Below are 22,787 nucleotides of genomic sequence, written 5' to 3' on the forward strand. Positions count from 1 at the left end.
AAGGAAGAATGGAGAACCATAGAATCCACTGGAACACGAGGTTCAAATGGCAATAAATAATCATCTATCAATATCACCTTAAATGTCAATGGACTGAACGCCCCAATCAAAAGACACAGAGTGGCTGAGTGGATAAAAAGGCAAAAACCTTCAATATGCTGCCTACAAGAAACTCACCTTAGGACAAAAGATACATATAGATTGAAAGTGAAAGGGTGGGGAGAAATATTTCACGCCAATAGACATGACAGAAAAGCAGGAGTCGCAACGCTCATATCAGACAAAATAGACTTTAAAACAAAAGACATAAAGAAAGACAAAGAAGGACACTACTTAATGATTAAGGGATCCATCCAAGGAGAGGATGTTACTATCGTCAACATACATGCACCAAATATAGGAGCACCCAGATACATACAACAAATATTAACAGACATAAAGGGAGATATTGATGAGAATACAATCATAGTAGGAGACCTTAATACCCCCCTCACATCAATGGACAGATCCTCTAGACAGAAAACCAATAAAGCAACAGAGATCCTAAAGGAAACAATAGAAAAGTTAGACTTAATTGATATCTTCAGGACACTACATCCAAAAAAAGCAGAATACACATTCTTCTCAAATGCTCATGGAACATTCTCAAGAATCGACCACATATTGGGACACAAAGCTAATCTCAATAAATTTAGGAGCATAGAAATTATCTCAAGTATCTTCTCTGACCACAATGCCATGAAATTAGAAATCAACCATGGGAAAAGGAAAGAGAAAAAACCTACTGCATGGAGACTAAACAACATGCTACTAAAAAACCAATGGGTCAATGAGGAAATCAAGAAGGAAATTAAAAACTACCTTGAAACAAATGATAATGAAGACACAACCACTCAAAATCTATGGGATGCTGCGAAAGCAGTGCTCAGAGGGAAATTTATAGCAATACAGGCCTTTCTCAAAAAAGAAGAAAGATCCCAAATTGACAACTTAACCCTCCACCTAAATGAATTAGAAAAAGAAGAACAAAAAAGGCCTAAAGTCAACAGAAGGAAGGAAATTATAAAGATCAAAGAAGAAATCAATAAAATAGAGACTCAAAAAACAATAGAGAAAATTAATAAAACCAAGAGCTGGTTCTTTGAAAAGGTAAACAAAATTGACAAACCCCTGGCCAGACTCACTAAAAAGAGGAGAGAAAGAACCCAAATAACCAAAATTATAAATGAAAAAGGAGAAATCACAACAGATACAGCAGAAATACAAAAAACCATAAGAGAATACTATGAACAACTATACGGCAACAAGTTTGACAAACTGGAAGAAATGGACAATTTCCTAGAATCTTACAGCCTGCCAAAACTGAATCAAGTAGAAACAGACCAACTGAACAGACCGATCACTAGAAATGAAATTGAAGAGGTCATAAAATCACTTCCTACAAATAAAAGTCCAGGACCAGATGGCTTCACAGGTGAATTTTATCAAACATAAAGAGGAACTGGTGCCCATCCTCCTTAAACTCTTTCAAAAGGTTGAAGAAGAAGGAATACTCCCAAAGACATTCTATGATGCCACCATCACCCTCATTCCAAAACCAGACAGAGATAACACCAAAAAAGAAAACTATCGCCCAATATCATTGATGAATATAGATGCAAAAATTCTCAACAAAATCTTAGCCAACCGAATCCAACAACATACCAAAAAAATTATACACCATGACCAGGTTGGGTTCATCCCAGGTTCACAAGGATGGTTCAATATATGCAAATCTATCAGCATCATACACCACATTAACAAAAAAAAAGTCAAAAATCATATGATCATCTCAATAGACGCAGAAAAAGCATTTGACAAAGTCCAACATCCATTCATGATCAAGACCCTCGCCAAAGTGGGTATAGAGGGAACATTCCTGAATATAACCAAAGCCATTTATGATAAACCCACAGCAAATATAATACTCAATGGGGAAAAACTGAAAGCCTTCTCACTCAAATCTGGAACAAGACAGGGATGCCCACTCTCACCACTGCTCTTCAACATAGTTTTGGAAGTCCTAGCCACAGCAATTAGACAAACAAAAGAAATAAAAGGCATCCATATAGGAAGAGAAGAGAGAAAACTGTCACTGTATGCAGATGACATGATACTATACATAGAAAACCCTAAGGACTCAACCCCAAAACTACTTGAACTGATTCATAAATTCAGCAAAGTAGCAGGATATAAGATTAACATTCAGAAGCCAGTCACATTTCTATATACCAGCAAGGAAATATTAGAAAAGGAATACAAACATATAATACCTTTTAAAATTGCACCTCACAAAATCAAATACCTCGGAATACACCTGACCAAGGAGGTAAAGGACCTATATGCCGAGAACTATAAAACTTTAATCAAAGAAATCAAAGAAGATGTAAAGAAATGGAAAGAGATTCCATGTTCCTGGATTGGGAAAATCAATATTGTAAAAATGGCCATACTACCCAAAGCAATCTACAGATTCAATGCAATCCCTATCAAATTACCCAGGACATTTTTCACAGAACTAGAACAAACAATCCAAACATTTATATGGAACCACAAAAGACCCAGAATCGCCAAAGCAATCCTGAGAAACAAAAACCAAGCAGGAGGCATCACTCTCCCAGACTTCAAGAAATACTACAAAGCCACAGTCATCAAAACAGTGTGGTACTGGTATCACAACAGACAGACAGACCAATGGAACAGAATAGAGAACCCGGAAATAAACCCTGACACCTATGGTCAATTAATCTTTGACAAGGGAGGCAAGAACATCAAATGGGAAAAAGAAAGTCTATTCAGCAAGCATTGCTGGGAAACCTGGACAGCTGCATGCAAAGCAATGAAACTAGAACACACCCTCACACCATGCACAAAAATAAACTCCAAATGGCTGGAAGACTTAAATATACGACAGGACACCATCAAACTCCTAGAAGAAAACATAGGCAAAACACTCTCTGACATCCATATCATGAATGTTTTCTCAGGTCAGTCTCCCAAAGCAATAGAAATTAGAGCAAAAACAAACCCATGGGACCTCATCAAACTGAAAAGCTTTTGCACAGCAAAGGAAACCCAAAAGAAAACAAAAAGACAACTTACAGAATGGGAGAAAATAGTTTCAAATGATGCAACCGACAAGGGCTTCATCTCTAGAATATAGAAACAACTTATACAACCCAGCAGCAAAAAAGCCAATCAATCAATGGAAAAATGGGCAAAAGACCTGAATAGACATTTCTCCAAAGAAGATATACAGATGGCCAACAAGCACATGAAAACATGCTCAACATCGCTGGTTATAAGAGAAATGCAAATCAAAACTACCATGAGATATCACCTCACACCAGTCAGAATGGCCATCATTCATAAATCCACAAATAACAAGTGCTGGAGGGGGTGTGGAGAAAAGGGAACCCTCCTGCACTGTTGGTGGGAATGTCAACTGGTACAGCCACTATGGAGAACAGTTTGGAGATACCTTAGAAATCTATCCAGAGAACTTCCATATGACCCCACAATCCCACTCTTGGGCATCTATCCGGACAAAACTCTACTTAAAAGAGACACGTGCACCCGCATGTTCATTGCAGCACTATTCACAATAGCCAAGACATGGAAACAACCCAAATGTCCATCGACAGAGGATTGGATTCGGAAGAGGTGGTATATATACACAATGGAATACTACTCAGCCATGAAAAAGAATGACATAATGCCATTTGCAGCAACATGGATGGAACTAGAGAACCTCATACTGAGTGAAATGAGCCAGAAAGACAAAGACAAATACCATATGATATCACTTATAACTGGAATCTAATATCTAGCACAAATGAACATCTCCTCAGAAAAGAAAATCATGGACTTGGAGAAGAGACTTGTGGCTGCCTGATGGGAGGGGGAGGGAGTGGGAGGGATCGGGAGTTTGGGCTTATCAGACACAACTTAGAATACATTTACAAGGAGATCCTGCTGAATAGCACTGAGAACTTTGTCTAGATACTCATGTTGCAACAGAAGAAAGGCTGGGGGAAAAATGTAATTGTAATGTATACATGTAAGGATAACTTGACCCCCTTGCTGTACAGTGGGGGAAAAAAAAAAAAAACCCAAAAAATAAATAAATAAAATGACTTAGAGACAAGAAAAGAAATTTATAGGCCCTTATTTTTTTTTTTTAGGAAAATAGGTGTAAAAATGTGAAAGTAAATATTAGCCAACAAATTCACTAATTATTTAGAAAATACATCATGTCCAAGTAACAGTTATCCTAGGAATGCAAGCATGGGTCATCGATCATTTCAGTGCATTAAAGAGTGGCTGTGAGCAAAGCAGGGTTCCAGTTAAGATGACTCTGGCTGGAGGGTAGAGAACAAGAAAAGGACTAGAGAGGATATGGGGAGACCCACGAGTAGATGCACTAGGGAAGCAGTGATGAGAGATGGTGGTGGCTTGCCCTGGGGTGGTAGCAGTAGCAGGGACTGAATAAACCACTAAGAATTAGAGAAATGCAGACATATCAATGCTGGATCTGGGCCACGTCTATAACCTACACCATAGCTCTCGGCAACGCCGGATCCTTAACCCACTAAGCGAAGCCAGGGATCAAACCTGCCTCCTCATGGATACTAGCCAGGTTCTTTCCTGTTGTGACTTAATCCACTAAGTCACAACAGGAAATCCAGGGATCATACATTTGAATACAGGTCTCACAGAGATACAAAGGAAATTGACACAAGGAAACTGGTTACAGCACTGGTTTTGAGAACAAGAAGCTGAAGGCGACCTAGGTCTCCGTCACCCCGGGAGTGAATGAAATGGGTTCGTCAATAACAGTACCTTCTTTACAAGACTGGTGCGAAGGTTACATGATTTTATGTAAAGAGCTTAGAACAGTGTCTGGCAAATAGTAACTATATACATTCATTAGCAATATATTTATAATTATGATGATGAAATACTAACCTTAAGAAACAATGATTTATAGGTCATAAAAACAATGTTAGGTGAGAAAAGCATGAAAAAGTGTAAGATTTATAGCATATGTACACTTTTGACGATTAAAACCCATATACTCTCCTGCCCCCACCATTACAGATTTTCCAAATATATGTACACATTAAGGACATAAGCAAACATATCAGAGACAGTCCTAAGAGGAGGGATGAGGTTCAACAGAGATGAGGAAGTACAAATAAAAGAGAAGGCCTTGCTTGGATCACTGAGGATGACGTGTCATGACCTAAGGTACATGATGAACACAGTTATCTACACCTAAAGGTTACTAGTTTTAAAACAAAAGAACAGATCGTTAAGTTAGTTTTTTCATTTTATTGCTGAGAAACTGAAGGCTCAGAGGGATTGGGATTGTGTCTTATTTATTACACAACAAATTGGCAACAGAGTGGGAACCAGAATCTGCATCGATCTTCTGGTCCTCAGAAGGCAACACATCATTCCTTCCATCCGTCCACCTGCCCATCCACCTATCCAGCAAACGTTTATTGACTATTGGGGTTTCACATGCTGGGAATATAGCAGGGAACAAAACAGACACAGTCTCTTCTATTATCAAATCATGTGAACAAATGTTTCATTGCAAATGAAACTAAGTACTTTGAAGAAAAACCACCAGAGCCTTTAGCATCATACAAAGAAACTTTAACCTGAACTGGGGGGTAGAGGGTCAGGCAAAACTTTTCTTAAGAAATGACACTTAAGCTGAGATGTGAAGGAGAGCCTATATGACTCTCAGGCTAAAGCAAGCAGATACAGGAAGGGGCTAATGTACTTGAAAAACAGGGCAACCACAAATCAAAACCAAACAATACATCCACAAAAACTAAAAAGAAGACACAAGCATAAAATGAAATCATCCAACCAAAAACAGAAAGGAACAAAGGAGCAACATAGAATCAACTGGAAAACAAGGGTTAAAAAGGCAATAAATACATATTTATCAATAACTACCTTACATGTCTATGGGCAGTTATGGAGATAAAGGGGGTGGGGTGTGATGAGGTGAGGGTGAGAAGCATTCCCAAGGGAGTAGCAAGTTCAAGGCCCCATGGTCAGCGAAAGCACCTGACTTTGAGGAATGGAAGGCTTGTGGCCTGGATGCAGAAAGCTGGATGGAGACTTGGACAGGACAGAGGAGGTCCACAGGCACCAGATTGTGCTCGGCCTTGAGGGCCATGGCGAAGACTCTGAACTTTATCCTAAGAGTGGTGGTAAGGTTCTCAGTGATTCCAAGCAAAGGAGTGCTCCGACAGGGGTGTGTTGAACAAGGGGAAGGACCAGAGAGGATGCAGGGACAGGGCTGAGTAGGCAGGCGTGACAGACAACAGCGCAAGAGAGACGGGCTGGTCTGCTCCAGGGTGCTAGCAGCAGTGGTGGCAAGAAGGGAACAGATCTGACATTTGGAATATAGTATCAATATAAAGTTATGTCTATAATATAAAAATACCCCTGATGATAGGCATTTTAGTGTACTTCCACAGCTTGCTGAGGTTTTACTAAGCTGTGCTTCCAATTTTCTATAACAGGCATCTATTGAACATTAATTCATCAAAAGATGACTTTGAAAAAAGTATGATAATGCTCCTGGGGTGATAATTTCCTTGGTCTTAAGCAAGAAAGAAGGAAATGGGGCTCCAAGCCCTTTCCTCAACTATCATCTACCACCAAAGATCATTTCTCGGTTATCCAGCTTCTCTGGCCATTAGCAAAATGGTAGCTACCCAGTGAGGAGCAGGGCAGGGGAGACTGGGGGTGGGGGAAATGGGACGACAGGGCAGGGGGTGGGCATGGAGGGAAGTCCACCTCCCACAGCCACGAGAACCGCTGCACTGCTGACAGTTCTGAACCGAGAACTCAATCAATTCATATTTAATATTTTACAGAATCATTTCCTGAAGATCCTAATTTGAACATTCTCACACCTTCTGCACTTTTATATCTCACTTGAGCCCCTCACTTTTACATTCTATTTTATTACCATTTTAGTTGATTTCATCACAGCTTCATGGAAAACAACTTTACCAACGACCATTTCCTGTCATTATGAGGGCAGAATTGAAGCAATCCCCTGCTTGAGTACCAGGCAGTTTTTATGATAATTTTACCACAGGTAATGTTGTGATTTTTAAGTACATTTCTCTCGTAGCACTGTGCCGATTCCTGTCTTTAAAAAGATAAGTATCGAATGCAGCTATAAAAGAAACATACCCATCTTCACAATATTAATGAGCCAATAAATTCAAAAAGATCGTTGTGTCTCGGACTGGCTCACCTATACCAGGCACCTGACATCACACATCACTTCACTTTGTTCACATCAGCGACACATTGCCCAGGCCCTGTCGCAATGTTATGAGGCAGAAAAGGCAATCGGGTTTAGAAGCCCCCTCCCAAAACATTTCATGCAGCAGAGCAGTCTGCTCCAATAGCTCCAGATTCCGAAGATTTCCTTTGCCTCAGGAAACCACAGCCCTCTCATCACTATTTTAATAAATAAGTAACACCAAAAAGGCTACTGAAATCTTTCCTTCCAGTTTCTTCTTCCCATTTTTAAAACATCTTTCTTGGGATATAACTGACATGCAATAAACTGCACATATTTTAAATGTACAATTTGATGAGTTAGACATATGTATACACCCACAAAACTATTATCGAAATCAAGTTAACAAACCTTTCCATCACCCTCAGAAGTTTCTTCGTGAGCACTGTAACTCCCCCCCAACCCCAGGCAAATGTGAATCTGCTTTCCGTCACTATGTATTAGTTTTCGAGATCTGGAATTGTTTGTAAGTGGAATCATACCATATATACACTTTTTTTTTTTCCTTTAAAGGGGTTTTATTTACTTATTTATTTTTTTCTTTTCAGGGCTATACCTGTGGCATATAGAAGTTCCCAGGCTAGGTGTTGAATTGGAGCTGCAGCTGTCGGCCTACGCCACAGCCATAGCCAAGTCAGATCTGATTTGGGTCTGTGACCTACACCACATCTTACGGCAACACCAGATCCTTAACCCACTCAGAGGAGGCAGGAGTCCAACCCTCATCCTCAAGGATACTAGTCAGGTTCATTACTGCTGAGCCACAACAGGAAGTCCTATATACACTCTTTATTGCTTGGCATCTTTTATCTAGATTCTCAAGGACTCTTGGTTTACTCAATAAAATCCTCAGGTGAATCACTAAATTCCCTATCTAACCCAGAAATGGGACTTTTCTTAATTTAGTGGGCTATATTTGTTTGTTTGCTTGTTTTTCGCTTTTTAGGGCCGCACTTGTGGCATAGGGAAGTAACCAGGCTAGGGGACAAACTGGACCTGCAGCTGCCAGCCTACACCACAGCCACAGCAACACAGGATCCTTAACCCACTGAGCGAGGCCAGGGATCAAACCCGCATCTTCATGGATACTAGTTGGGGTTCATTACTGCTGAGCCACAATAGGAACTCCTAGTGGGCTGTATTTGGGAGTAAGAGTGATGTTGAGGGCACAGATGTCAGCTCTGCCCACTCTGCCTTGTCTCTAACTTAAGACAGGCAATGTGGAAATAGCTTTATTTGAAAAAGAAACACTGGGAGTTCCTTTGTGCCTCAGCAGTAACAGAATCTGACTAGGATCCATGAGGATGTGGGTTCGATCCCTGGCCTTACTCAGCAGGTTAAGGATCCAGAATTGCCATGAGCTGTGGGGTATGTCACAGACTCAGCTCAGATCTTGCACTGCTATGCTTGTGATGTAGGCCAGCAGCTGCAGCTCCTATTCAACCCCTAGCCTGGGAACTTCCATATACCATAGATGAGGCCATAAAAAGGAAAAAAAAAAAAAAAAAGAAAGAAAAAGAAGCATTAATTTTCTTCTGATTAGAAAAGTAACATTCATATGAAAATATGTAACAGAATGATACAACTAAAAACATTAAAATTACTTGGAATCCCACCATCCAGAAAACCTCTGTCGGCGTTTTTTTCTTTTTAGGGCTGCACCTGCGGCATAAGAAAGTTCCTAGGCTAAGGGTCAAATTTGAGCTGCAGCTGCTGGCCTATGCCACAGCAACACCAGATCTGAGCTGCACCTGCAACCTATGCTGCAGCTTCCAGCAACACCAGATCCTTACTCCACTGAGTGAGGCCAGGAATCAAACCCACATCCTCACGAAGACTATGTAGGGTCTTCAACTTACTGAGGAACTCCTCTGTTAACATTTTGATATTGTTCCCTATGTTCTTTTTTAACGCACTGTTATGGACTTACGTTCTTGGGTAATGCATTGTTGTGTCAACTGAACTGTGTCCCTTCCAAATTCATATTTTGAGGTGGTAACCCCAGAACTTTAGAATGTGACTGTATTTGGAGGCAGGCCTTTAAAGAGGCAATTAAGGAACTCCCACTGTAGCTTAGCGGAAATGAATCTGGTTGGTAACCATGCGGCTGTGCGTTCGATCCCTGGCCTTGCTCAGTGGGTTAAGGATCCGGCATTGCCATAAGCTGTGGTGTAGCTAGCAGACATGGCTTGGATCCTGCATTGCTATGGCTCTGGCATAGGCCACCGGCTATAGCTCTGACTTGACCCCTGGCCTGGGAACCTCCATATGCCATGGGTGTGGCCCTAAAAAGCAAAATAAAAGGAGAATAGAAAAATAAAAGGAGAAAAGCAAAATAAATAAATAAATAAATAAAATAAAGAGGCAATTAAGATTAAAAGAGTTCCTAAGGATGGGGCCCTCATCCAGTGTGGCAGGTGTCCTGGCAAGAAGAGGAGACCCCAGGGATGGGAATACATGAAAAAAAGCCATGTGAGGACAGAGTGAGAAGACACTGTCTACAAGCCATGGAGAGAGGTCTCAGGAGAAATCAAACCTGCTGACGCTTTGATCTTAGACATCCAACTTTCAGAATTGCGAGAAAATTAATTTCTGTTGTTTAAGCTACCCAGGATATGGTATTTTTTTTAATGGCAGCCCTGGCAAATTAAGGCATATATATCTTAAAATGTATGTATTACCTTTAATTTTAAAATACTGGCATCGATCTGGCTATAAAGATGGTATCCCTACTTTTATTTTACATTATGTGTGGGCATTTCCCTATGTTACAAATGGCTACACAGGAATTTTGATATGTTAATATGCCAGAATTTATTTCATTATGCCCCTATGGTCGGACACTTGTAGTCCATCCCCTTTTCTGCTTATCATAAATGACACTGTGCTGAACATTCATGTAAAAGACATGCTCTTCCTGAAGATTTCCATGGGATAAATTACGAAAGGTAAAAGTAGTAGATCAAGGAGTTTCCACTGTGGCACAGCAGGTTAAGATCTCTGTGGCTCTGATTTGATCCCTGGCCTGAGAACTTCCATATGCTGTAGGTGTGGCCAAAACCAAAAAGGTAGTAGATCAAAGGGTATTTTTAAGACAGCTAGTACATAATTGTCTTTTAGAAAATTTATACCATATACCGTATCTCAGCAATATATGACACTGCTCATTTCATGACAAGACAGTCTCACCCACACTGTGTATTTTCATTGAAAACATCTTTGCCAACAGTTTTTTTTTTTTTTTTTTTTTTAACCTTTTTAGGGCCACACCTGTGGCACATGGAGGTTCCCAGGCTAGGGGTCGAATCAGAGCTGTAGCTGCTGACCTGCACCACAGCCACAGCCACTTGGGATCTGAGCCATGTCTGCGACCTACACCACAGCTCATGGCAATGCCGGATCCTCAACCCACTAAGTGAGGCCAGGGATCAAACCTGCAACCTTATAGATACTAGTTGGGCTTGTTAACCACTGAGCCACAGCAGTAACTCCTTATGTACATAAAATTTTTTAAATTAAACATATCTGCCGATAAAACAGGCCAAAAGGATCTTATTTTGATTTGCATTTCCTTATTAGTGAAGTCAAACTCTTCTAATTTTATTGACTACTGTGTTTTTCTTTCTTTTTACATAAACTGCTGTTTGTACACATTTCTTATTGGGTTCATATTTTCTTTGGTTACCTATTTGGAAAGTACTTCATTTATATTAAAGACAATTACTCATTGTCATATATGTTGCAACTATTTTTTCCCAGTTTGTCAAACATATTTGAATTCTGTTTATGGTTTCTGCCTTTGGATTTATGCTAAAGAAGTAGTTCCTCACCTTGAGATCAGATAAACATTTATTAATAATTCTCTACAGTTCTTCTGGAGTAATGTAAAATCTACCTCTTAACTTTAAACTATTTTTGTTTACGGTATGAGGAAAATCTCATGTGTTTTCAATTGTCAACTGTCTCAGCACCATTTACTGTATTACCTTTCCATTCTCAACTGATGTGAAATGTCATCTTTACTTTGCGCTATATTCTTATATATACTGTGATCAAATTCAGAGTTTGCATGATTCCTTAATCCAATCTACCAGTTTATTCTTGCATTAATGCCCTACTACTTTAGTATGTAGTGCTAATTTTAATACCTGGTGGTACTAGATTTCTCATTTTCTTCTTCTCCTTTTTTATAGGAAAGGGATTTCTATTTATTCTCTTGAAAATTTTTTTAAAAAAAACTTAAGTTCTTTTTTTCCTTTTTAAAGCACAGTTGGGATTCTGAGTAGTCCTGCATCTTAAATTAAGATGGGGAAGAACCAATGTCTATACTGAATTTTCCCATCCGGGAATATATCTTTCCATTATTCAGTGTTTTTAAAGATTTACAGTTTCTTTATATTAGAACCTGTAGAATTATGGGCTTTATTACTAGGTAGGTATTTTCTGTTTGCAGGGTTGGGGTAAGGGGCAGTTAAAAATTTCTAGCAGATCTCCTCTGCATGCTCACCTCATATCTATACTATTTATGAGCTCACATCATCCTTTTGCCTCCCACCTTTGTTCTTGACCCTTATCCCAGCTCTAATGGCATAGGTGGTTTAGAGATGAGTGATCCTGGGTGATACAGCTAGGGATGGACTAGATATTAAGTAAAAGTATGGCTTATGAATTGTTACCAGGTATTACATGGTTTTTATTGCTATTATGAATGGAATTTCCCCAATATACTAACTGGTTATTGAGGGTATTTGAGAAAATTTGATTTTTGTATATAGTATTATATCTGGCTACTAATTATCAGAGAAATGCAAATAAAAACTACAGTGAGGTACCACCTCACACTGGTCAGAACAGCCATCATAAATAAGTCTACAAATAATTGCTGGAGAGGGTGTGGAGAAAAGGGAACACCCTTCTACACTGTAGTGGGGGAGTATAAATTGGCACAATCACTATGGAAAACAGTATGGAGCTACCTCAGAAAACTAAATATGGAACTATCATATGACCCAGCAATTCCACTCCTAAGCATATATCCAGACAAAACTTTCACTCAAAAAGATTCATGAACCCCTATGTTCATAGCAGCACTATTCACAATAGCCAAGATATGGAAGCAACCTAAATATTCATCAACAGATGAATGGATTAAAAAGATGTGGTACATATACACAATGGAATACTACTAAGTCATAAAAAAGAATGAAATAATGCCATTTGCAGCAACATGGATGCAACTAGAGATTCTCATACTAAGTGAACTACAAAAGAGAAGGACAAATACCATATGATAGCATTTATACGTGGAATCTAAAATATGGCACAAATGAACCTATCTATGAAATAGAAACAGACTCACAGACATGGAGAATAGACTTGTGGTTGCCAAGAGGGAGAAGGGAGGGAGTGGGATGGCCTGGGAGTGTGGGGTTAGTAGATGCAAGCTATTGCATTTAGAATGGATAAGCAATGAGGTCCTACTGTACAGCCCAGGGAACTGCGTCCAGTCTCTTGGGGTAGACCATGATGGAGGATGAGACAGTAACATGTATGACTGGGTCGCTTTCCTGTACAGCAGTAACGGGCACCACATTGTAAATCAACTATACTTTAATTAAAAAAATAAATGCTTTAAAAAAAAACCCTATTGTATCTGGCTACATTCCTTAGAGTTCTTAGTCTAATAATTTTTCTGTTCATTTCCTTGTGTATCTTATATCACATCTGCAAATAATGACATTTGGTCCCTTTCACCCAAGACTTACCGTACATATTTTTTGTTCTTCACCTCTTCCCCCTTTTCCTCCCCCCCACCACAACCTCTTGAATTTCAGAGCAATGTTAAACTGAAGGTGTAATAAGAACCAGCTTCATGGGTGTGCAACCTTTGCTTTCAGACAGGTCCTGCACTCTGAAGGGACCCACACTCAGTCTAATGCTCTGCTGTGCCTATCCTTAAGTTCTTAGTAGTCTTACCTTTAAACTTAGGTTATTTATTTACTTACTTTTTTATGGCCACAACCGCAGCACATGGAAGTTCCCAGGTTCCAGGGACTAAACTCTTGCCACAGCAGAGACCCGAGCTGCTGCAGTGACAAGCCTGGATCTTTAACCTATTGTGCCACAGCGGCAACTGCCGAACTTATGTTTTTTTTAAATCAAGTCTGGCGGGACAATGGAGCAAGCCTCTGAGGAGTGCAAATACACACCAAACAAGTGTCCACAGTTTCCTGCTGCCCCTATCTGTGTAGAGTCTTCACCACGCCCCAGAATCACAGCATTCCAGGGGACCCGCCACACGCAGAGTTGAGTGAGACTCAAAGTAAAGCCGAAGTCGACGTGCCATGACTGCGCCTAAGCAGGCAGGGCTGCCGACAGCCCTGAGAGGCCCCTTTCCCTTCCAGTCAGAACTTGCCTCCAATGTAGGAAAAAGGCGACAACGTCCTAAGCGGCACCAACAACCAAGGAACTCTATCGTATCCTTGTCCACTCTGCTACGTCCCTGTATTAGCCAAATGCTTAAGATGAAAATAATGACATGCTGAAAGACAGGCAGCTCATAGCCCCTTTCCCTCCAGTATCTCCTTACTAAGGAAGCTTACCATGTAAGTCACAGGTAGAAAGTTTTGGTAGAAGGTGTGTGAATTAAGACATGAAATAAAAACAGTTTAGTTCCGTGCAGGATTTCCACTGTTCTGGTGTGAAATAAATACACACACATGTATGAACTACCAAATGTGAACTGTGTAACTTTGGTAATTCTGCTCATAAGATAAAGGCCCTTATATTTGCAGTTAAAACCACCACTGTATAATATAAAGATGATGATAAAATTCATGCTAATAATTTAAAAGTTTCATTTTTCTTTACTTAGAATGACATTAAAGAACAAGTAGGGAGTTCTTGTTGTGGGTCAGAGGTAATGAACCTGACTAGTATCCATGAGGATGTGGGTTGGATTTCTGGCCTCACTCAGTGGGTTAAGGATCCATGTTGCCTTGAGCTGTGGTGTGGGTCACAGACACGGCTCAGATCCCACATTGCTGTGGCTGTGATGTAGGCCAGCAGCTACAGCTCTGATTTGACCCCTAGCCTGCAAATTTCCATATGCCACAGGTGTGGCCCTAAAAAGACAGGGAAAAGGAAAAAAAAGAAAAGAATAAAAACACCATGACCAGATTGAAAGACTGTTTTCTTTTCAAAACATTTTTAAGGGCACTTTTTTCCCTACCCTTGGAACAAGGGGTTCCACATTTTCATTCTGCACAGTGCACTGAAAATTACACAGCTTGCCCTGGGGGTAATAATGGGTATTTTGCTTGTTTGTTTTAGGCTTTACTGGGACTATCTCTGATTAAATCTCACTATTTATAAAATGGGTCATTTCAGAATTGTTATTCATAGTAAAAGACTGGAAACATCTACATGTCTATCAAAGGGGACTGGTTAAAGAAATTAAATAACAGCACCTCCAGTCAATAGAATAGTGCACAAATGTAAAAAAAAAAAAAAAAAAGAATGGGAAAGCTCTTTACATATTGGTAAGGAAAGATCTCCAAAAAACAGTTAGTTAAAAAAAGATGTATGTGAATGTGTATTACTTTTTTTTTTTTAGGGCCTTACCTACAGCATATAGAAATTCCCAAGCTAGAGGTTGAATAGGACCTACAGCTGCCAGCCTACACCAGGGCCACAGCAATGCACGATCTGAGCCGCATCTGCAACCTACACCACAGCTCACAGCAACGCTGATTCTTAACCCACTGAGCAAGGCCAGGGATCGAACCCTCAACCTCATGGTTCCTAGTCGGATTTGTTAACCACTGTGCCACGACGGGAACTCCCACACACCCCATTATATCCCTGCTGTAACAAGGGGATATAGGATTCAAAAATTTCATTTCTGCAAAATGTACAAGTAAATTGTATAAAATAAGAGCAATAAAAACTTTTCCAGGCAGTCTTTATTCTCAAACAAAACAACAAAAGAACAGACATAAAAAGATAGTGAAACTTAAATGTACACAAAGGAGCACAGACTAAACCGAGAATCCTAAGTGACTGTGAGGAAGTCACTCCACAATCATCCCCTGCGCTCTCTCCACTGTGAGAACTCTGGCCCATTCTTGCTTGAGAACATGGGCTCCCCAAGGTGGGAGGCAAACAAACTGCATTACATTCTTTATGCCTTTTTGCAGGGTATTTATTTTATTTCCGTTTTTCTAAAACTTTAAGATCTTGTGAGAAAATAATGCTCAATCTTCTCCAGAGAAAGGGCGAGAGACTCCACATAACTCTAAACTCTTACTCCAATACCCACCCCCACCAGATGCAAGGTGGTCCACCAGAAGGGGCACTGGCTCCGAGGGGGTCAGAGATTAACAAGCCTTTGCACACACGGACCACTTTATGTGATCCTCCCGGGACGCTCCGTCTCCTCCCTTAGGAAGACTTAAGGACCTCATCACCTCCATGGGGAGGTCTTCCCTGACGTGCCCCCCAACTCAGGTTAGGTGCTCCTGCCCCAGTGTTCCTACAGCATCTGATGAATCCTCCCAGGAGATGACTTATTTGACTGTGCTGTCACTTTCTGTTTAAGTGTCTTTTTCCTTCATTAGCTCACACGATCCTCCAAGGCAGAAACTGCACCTGTGTCTCTTCCTATCCCAGTGCCTAGATACACTTGGCAGCTCCTTAATAAATGTCTGCTTAATGCCCAGTAATTTACAGTAGATAAAGAAGTTAAGCTTCACTGACAATTAGAACCAGCCTTAATATCTGGTTAGAGAGACGGGTTGGGAAAAGCAAAGCCTCTTGGTCTAGACTAGTCCAGACTCAACAGTGCCATTTTAGAAAACTCTCCTCCCAGCTCCCCGTTTTGGCTCCAGAGGACACGTTTTTTAAACACAGCAGCAAAGCACAGAAGCCATATCCCTAGTTCAGTGGATGCCAAAAGCCCTTCATGGCAGAGATTTCCAACTCTGTTTACTTTCCCAGGATTTTACAGAATTATAAACACACTGCCGCAAAAATACTTTTAGATGACAGGAGCAGCTACAGACCACCGATTTCTATTTCCTGCCTCCAGCTGGGACTGAGTATCAGCCATTTTGGTTGCTATGTAAATTAGCACATTCGTAATGTTCTGTGTTGTTTACCAAATTCTTCAAGACCCAGCACAAAATACCACTCTTCATGAAATCTTCTCTTTCTAGGCAAGAAAACATGCTGGGTTTCTTCACAGCCCAACTAAAGATTTAACCTTCCTCCACACCTGTGCGGTGCCTTGTCTGGTGTTCTCCACTCCACCTTCTTCCACGCCTTGCCGATGCGCTTATCGGGTTACTTCGAGTCAGATGGTGATTTCCTGAAGGCTGGAGCCCCTTTACACTTCTGTCTCTGCACTGTCTTTCTGCTTCCAGCTCCACTCACTCCCCTGTGTTACACCATATCTTACCACATCTCAGTGTGTAAAGCTCCACACACTACATTTCCCAAGCTTGCCAGGTGTGTGTGTGTGTGTGTGTGTGTGTGTGTATCCCCCCAGCCGGGTTTTTGGTGAAGTTCTATCAACTGAAGAAAGTGGTGAGAGAATGGAAGACGGGAGGAAGGAAGAAAACATGTCTGTCAATCTCCTTCTGATGGTGCTGCAGGCAGCCCAGAGCAGGTGAATATGGGCTGCAGTGTCCTGTTCAGACAGCACAGATCCTGCCGATGGCAGCAGTGAGTGTTCCCAGAGCCTCAGCGACACAGAGTTCCTATGCTGGTGTGGCTTATTTCCGTTGCCCTACGTCAATTAACAAGGAGGTAAAATAGCAAAGCACCAGTCTTCCTTGATCCAGGCTGGCAGACACAGAGTTAATACTTAATGGACTAAAGCTGGTAATGGAAGCTTTTTCTTACTTTCTAAAGGGTTGAAGAACCTTGAAATTTGAGCATCTCTTAAGCAGAGGTAGAGCCAAGGGTAAAGATGGAAAGGGACTTATGAGAGCTTATGTTCTCCAGAAGAATGAGGAGAACTTAAGAGGGAAACCAGACTCATGTAATACCACACTCTCAGATCAGTGTTAAGAACTTACCGCTCCTCCAAGTCTTACTAGAAGCATGGTCTCTATTCATCTATAAGATCTGTAAGAAGAGAGGAGCTATTGAAAAAGGAAAAAGCAAGTACAAATAGCCCTGAAGAATATGAAAAGATGCTCACTTTCCCTCATAAGAGAAATGCAGTTAAAATTGTACTAGGATACCATTTCTCATCTATTGAATGGGCAAAAATCAAGAAGTTTGGAAGTATGCTCCATTCGCAAGGCTGATGGGGAAACAGTCGTTATCACACATCGCCAATGAGAATTTTAAAATGGTATAATCCCTGTGGAGGTGAACTCGGCAATATCTAACAAAATTATACATTTACCCTTTGACCAAGTTATCTGTCTTCTAGGAATCTATCCCAAAGGCAATCACGCAATTTGTAGTAGCAGAAGACTGATGGTTCATCAACAGAGGACTGGCTGAATAAACTACAGAACATCTACATTAATGAGTACCATGCAATTATTAAAAAGGAATAAATAATATCTTTCTATATACCTAGCTCTAGGATAAGTGTTCAGTACAAAAAAAAAAAACCCCAAAAAACAAGGTAAAGAAAGAAAGCACATACAGCATATAATATGCTAACAATTATTTAAGAATACTAGGGAAAAAAAAAAAAAAAAAGGAGTTCCCATCGTGGCGCAGTGGTTAACAAATCCGACTAGGAACCATGAGGTTGCGGGTTCGGTCCCTGGCTTTGCTCAGTGGGTTAAAGATCTGGTGTTGCCATGAGCTGTGGCTCTGGCATAGGCCGGTGGCTATAGCTCCGATTGGACCCCTAGCCTGGGAACCTCCATATGCCACCAGAGCGGCCCAAGAAATAGCAAAAAAAAAAAAAAAAAGAATACTGGGAAGAATACAAAATATAAATCACATATATATTTACTTCTTTTCCATTTTTTAAAGGGGAAACTAAAAAACTAAAGGGGAAAAAGAGATCATCTACAGGAAGAGAGGAGAGAGGAACAGAAACTTGATTTCTCCAAATATAACCTCTTTGTAGATTTGATTTTGGAATTATGTAGATATTTTACAGTTATAAAACAAAAAAATTTTAAAGGCAATCACTAAATATTGAAAGCAAAGTGGAACAAACGAATCCATCTTTACACTGAAATGACAGCATAACCACCTAGAAGATTATTATAAGTGACTTTAAAACACAATAATTTTACTGTACATCTCTAGCAGAATATACCTAAGAGGTCAGAACATAATTGCAAAATCTTACACTATTTTCAGTAATCATGTGATTCAAGGTAGTACTAGTAATATAATTCTGAGACTATTTGGTATGTCCTGAAGACAAAGGCAATGAATTATTGTGCTCTATCACTAGTAATCAAGATTTCCAGTATGGGAAAAAAGCATATTAAAGATAAAAGCAGGCACTCATGACATATTTTACCTGTTAAATACACGACATAAAATAAATAAATATATGTGCATGTATTTCCTGCTTCTGTCCCCTGAAAAGGCCTGGGAACAATGACCAACCCAATAGGTAGTGCTTAGGCTGAGGTTTCCAAATGTCACTTTCCAGTGAAGGGAACCAGGGCTTCCTGCAGAAATGGCTGATTCCAGATCATGGGCAGGAGATGTACCAGATGAGCCTGTCACATGTGTCACACCAGAGCTACTGAGGGCTCCTGCGAGCATATCAGAAAGACTCAGGAGCCAATCGAAAGAAGCTAAAGACGGGGACAATTTGAATACCAATAAAAATAATTGTAAGTGATTAAAAAATGTCCAATTAATTTAATCCCCAAATCTGAAATGATACATATGTACCCTCTTTCCTCCCCAACCCACCCCCAGCAAACATCATTGGTGACCTTTGGAGGATGCTACGTAACCACCACTTTAATTTGAAGAGAGGAAAATGAGAAGAAAGAATCCAACATTTATTCTTCTTTTCCTGGGCAAATTGCATCTCAGTATTACCAAATGAATGTTCAGGAAAGTTTTCTCTTTCTAGTTACTGAATGATGAAGGTATTCAAAGAAGTGAATTTAAACACAAGAGTAAATGAAAAGGAGGTTTTGGCAATTATTATAAAAAAGTGGACAGATTTGGCAAATGCCACGTAGGTATCACAAAGTGGAGTGACAAGGCAAAGCAAATACATTCTTTGGGATGTTTAATGTTGAAAGAGCAGTCTTATCTATTCTAACATTCCTTCCGCACGTCAGTGCTAAGACAGAGTTTCCTACAAATGCCTCCTGCGGAGGAGACAGTCATCGCAGGCTGAGTCTCCGAGGCAAGCATGCATCCCAGCACCATCCAGAAGCAGCCACCAGATGAGAATGGGCTGTGGTGGCAGCAGTAGATGTGGGGGCAGAAGTGCTACAGGTTGTGTCTGAGGCCCAGATCTGGCCAGTGTGGTTGAGGTGGGGCTATTCCCATGGATGTCTGAACCCATAGGGTCAAAGCCTCTGCATGCGTCTGTACAAGTGAAGCAGCAGGAGAATGACATGCTGGCAACAGAAATGTGAAAGAAACTCTTTGGTGGAAAATGAAGACTAAAATCTTAAAAAGCTAGTGCAGTTACTTTTATTTACTTTTTTCCTGGCATCATTATACGATTTAAGTCATAACATTAAAATCTGATTTTAAAAACCAACACGGATATTTTTAAATAATTTTAAGGTCTATTAGGAGAGTACTACTCTCATCAGAGCAGCGTGAACTATGAAACAAAGACCAGGAACAGTGAAAGAAAGAAATTCTGAATCTCAAAACATAAGAGTAGAGCTTGATACCCTACGAGTTATTCATGATGACATTATTTGACTTTTTTTTTTTTTTCCCCTCATGAAAACTGGAGTTTATACCAGTGGTTCTCAAGGGAGGAGTACATATTTCATAGGAAAGAGGAAGCAATAGGGCAGCTACAACTTTAAAATAACTCCGGGTGATCCTGACACGCGCTGCGCCCCACCAGACAACCACTCCTTTTGAGAGGTCCCTGTGGAGTGGCTGCTGAGGCCTGTGTGCAGCGAAAATGCACCTGAGATTGTCAACAGGGAGCGCTGGCCATTACTATGTCAAACTCAGCCGAGCTGCCATGTCAGGCAGAGGATAATGAAATCCTCCCCGTGCCCCCTCAGGACTCACACCACCTCCCTGTCTGCCCAGCACGGGGGCAACTCTGAGCTGAGAAGACAGTCAAAGGGGGGCCAGAGGGGACCCCACTGCAGGCTGCCTGCCGACAAGTGCACGCACAAGCCGCCCACCTGCACCGCTGCTCCTGCCTGGCGGAGGGACGATGACAGGCGGATGATCGCGGTGCTCTTTGCAGTCAAACTTGTGAGCGTCACAGGAGAGGGCTTAGAGTCGAGTGTTTGACCAGACTCCAGAAACACGTCCTACATCTCTGCAATCTTCTTCCCTCCCCTGACACGTCGGAGACGATTACGGCTTCTGGTAACGCTGACTACCTCAGTTTGGATAAAACATACAGATCAACAACAGCATCCCTCACTGCAATTGATCCTGAGTTTCATTCCTGTAACGGCCTTTCATGCCAGATAGATCTGTTTCTTTGATAAGTACCGTGTCCACAAATCTGTTCTTCCTCCAATAAGAAGGGGGAGGTGCCTTCTATGCAGCAAGTTCGACATGCAGTGCACTGGGCTGAAATGGGCAGCCAGGTGCTTTACAGCCTGTGACCAGGAAGGGGCTTTGGTTTCCAAGAGCCGTCTCAGTAAGGATGCCCCCAACTACACAATCCCATTACACAGTGAGGCCTGGTCTATGAGACAACATGGGCAGCAGGTGAAGAGGAGTGCCCGCCCCACAACCCTCCATCACCACCATTCTGTGCCCCCCGCCCCAGAAGTAAAAGCCTTGATAACATCAGGCGATGCTTCAGCACTGCTCACTTTCAAATGGCTTAAAAGTCATAAGGATTATCAACACTTTTATTGAATACGAAAACCCACGTCCATAGCTAAATTAAAACCAAGTTATTTATTTTAGCTGATCTCTCAAAGTTCTCTCTACATTGGGATAATTTCTACTCCTGCTACTTTATTAATATGACTCTCCCCAATGTCTTTAACTAAAGGATTACATTTAGGAAACAGAAGGTGTTAGGAAAATGTAGATTTTTGATCATTCAAGGAATTAGTACACATTTGCATTTACACTCCTCTTTCCCACTGTAGTTTTCACCACGCCTTCAGGACACTGTCAATATGTTCTATGTCCCAGCATGGGTAGCATTTGTGAAGGAGAGGAGAAACGGGTCCCTTTGTACAGGTAAAGAATTCTACCTTAGGTTCACCAAGGTACGGGCATCTCATCCCCCTGCTTGAACATACAGAGTCCCTTTTTCGAGAAAGCTGCAGTGAAGGCACAGATTCAAGGATCTGGTTCAACTACGATCTTTGCAGGAAATGGGCAAAAAACTATGGGCACAGGTGAAAGAGGAATAACCAGTCTGCCTGGGAAAAGTCACACAGGATGTCCAGAAAGTGAAGACCTGGGGTGGACACACACAGAGCCAGACTAAATATCACCTAAGACAGAAGGAAGAATAAAACCTAGCAGGAAATAGCCAAACCACTAAACAAAACTAAAAATACCCTTTCGAAAGATCAGCCAAAAGCCATATTTCCCACAAGATAGCTTAATTTTCACAACGACCATTTAGTGACTCTGGTCTTATTTAAATTGCGTGCAGGCATTTTCTGGAGGTGAGTTTGGCTAAACAGGGCCAATACGGACTGCTGTGTCCATGAAAAGGAGACAGTCTTAGAGCCGAGCACCTCATTCATATCAAATCAAAGGCCGAAAGACCTGCGTAGCCTTGTAAAGTGTGAGCACTGGATCAATATTATACTGACTTCCTCCCTGATCTTACCTACCACTGAATACAGAAAAGCCTCTGCCTGACTGACATCAGCATTCCCTACGTAGCAAATCTGAATGAAACACTAAAACATTTTCAAATCTTAACTACTAGAACAGTATTTATATTCTTTTACGTTCAGTTGACTGGAATTACTGTTTTGACAACTTCTGAAAATATAAGCCCTCCCCTACATCACTCAGCCATAAGGCATTCAAGTCAACCAGAGCTCTTAGTCAAAGCTGATTAAGAGGTAGATTAAGATGAGTTAATGGAATGAAAAAATATTTGAAGATATTCTAAGGGTATAAACAAAAATGTAATTTTGACACTTACCTATCAGCCCTTTCTCCAGAGTGAAGGTTTTGTTTGTAAACATACATTCAAAAGCCACAATGTGGAAAATCTTGTTCACTGTGTTGTGAGTCCCAACTATTCGAATATACCTGGGGG

General features: G+C 40.9%; 1 protein-coding gene across 3 annotated transcripts in view; it reads right to left on the reverse strand.

The window, feature by feature from the left end:
• Positions 1 to 22,787, reverse strand: part of BTBD9 (BTB domain containing 9) — a 408,373-nt gene that overhangs the window by 124,837 nt on the left and 260,749 nt on the right. For all 3 annotated transcript variants that reach the window (XM_047795006.1, XM_047795004.1, XM_047795005.1), the window contains exon 7: positions 22,671 to 22,780. In XM_047795006.1, coding sequence (XP_047650962.1) covers positions 22,671 to 22,780 — 110 coding nt within the window. The remainder of the gene's footprint in view (positions 1 to 22,670; positions 22,781 to 22,787) is intronic.

The sequence above is a fragment of the Phacochoerus africanus genome, chromosome 9, assembly GCF_016906955.1.
Source record: "Phacochoerus africanus isolate WHEZ1 chromosome 9, ROS_Pafr_v1, whole genome shotgun sequence".
In the NCBI taxonomy this organism is placed as follows: domain Eukaryota; kingdom Metazoa; phylum Chordata; class Mammalia; order Artiodactyla; family Suidae; genus Phacochoerus; species Phacochoerus africanus.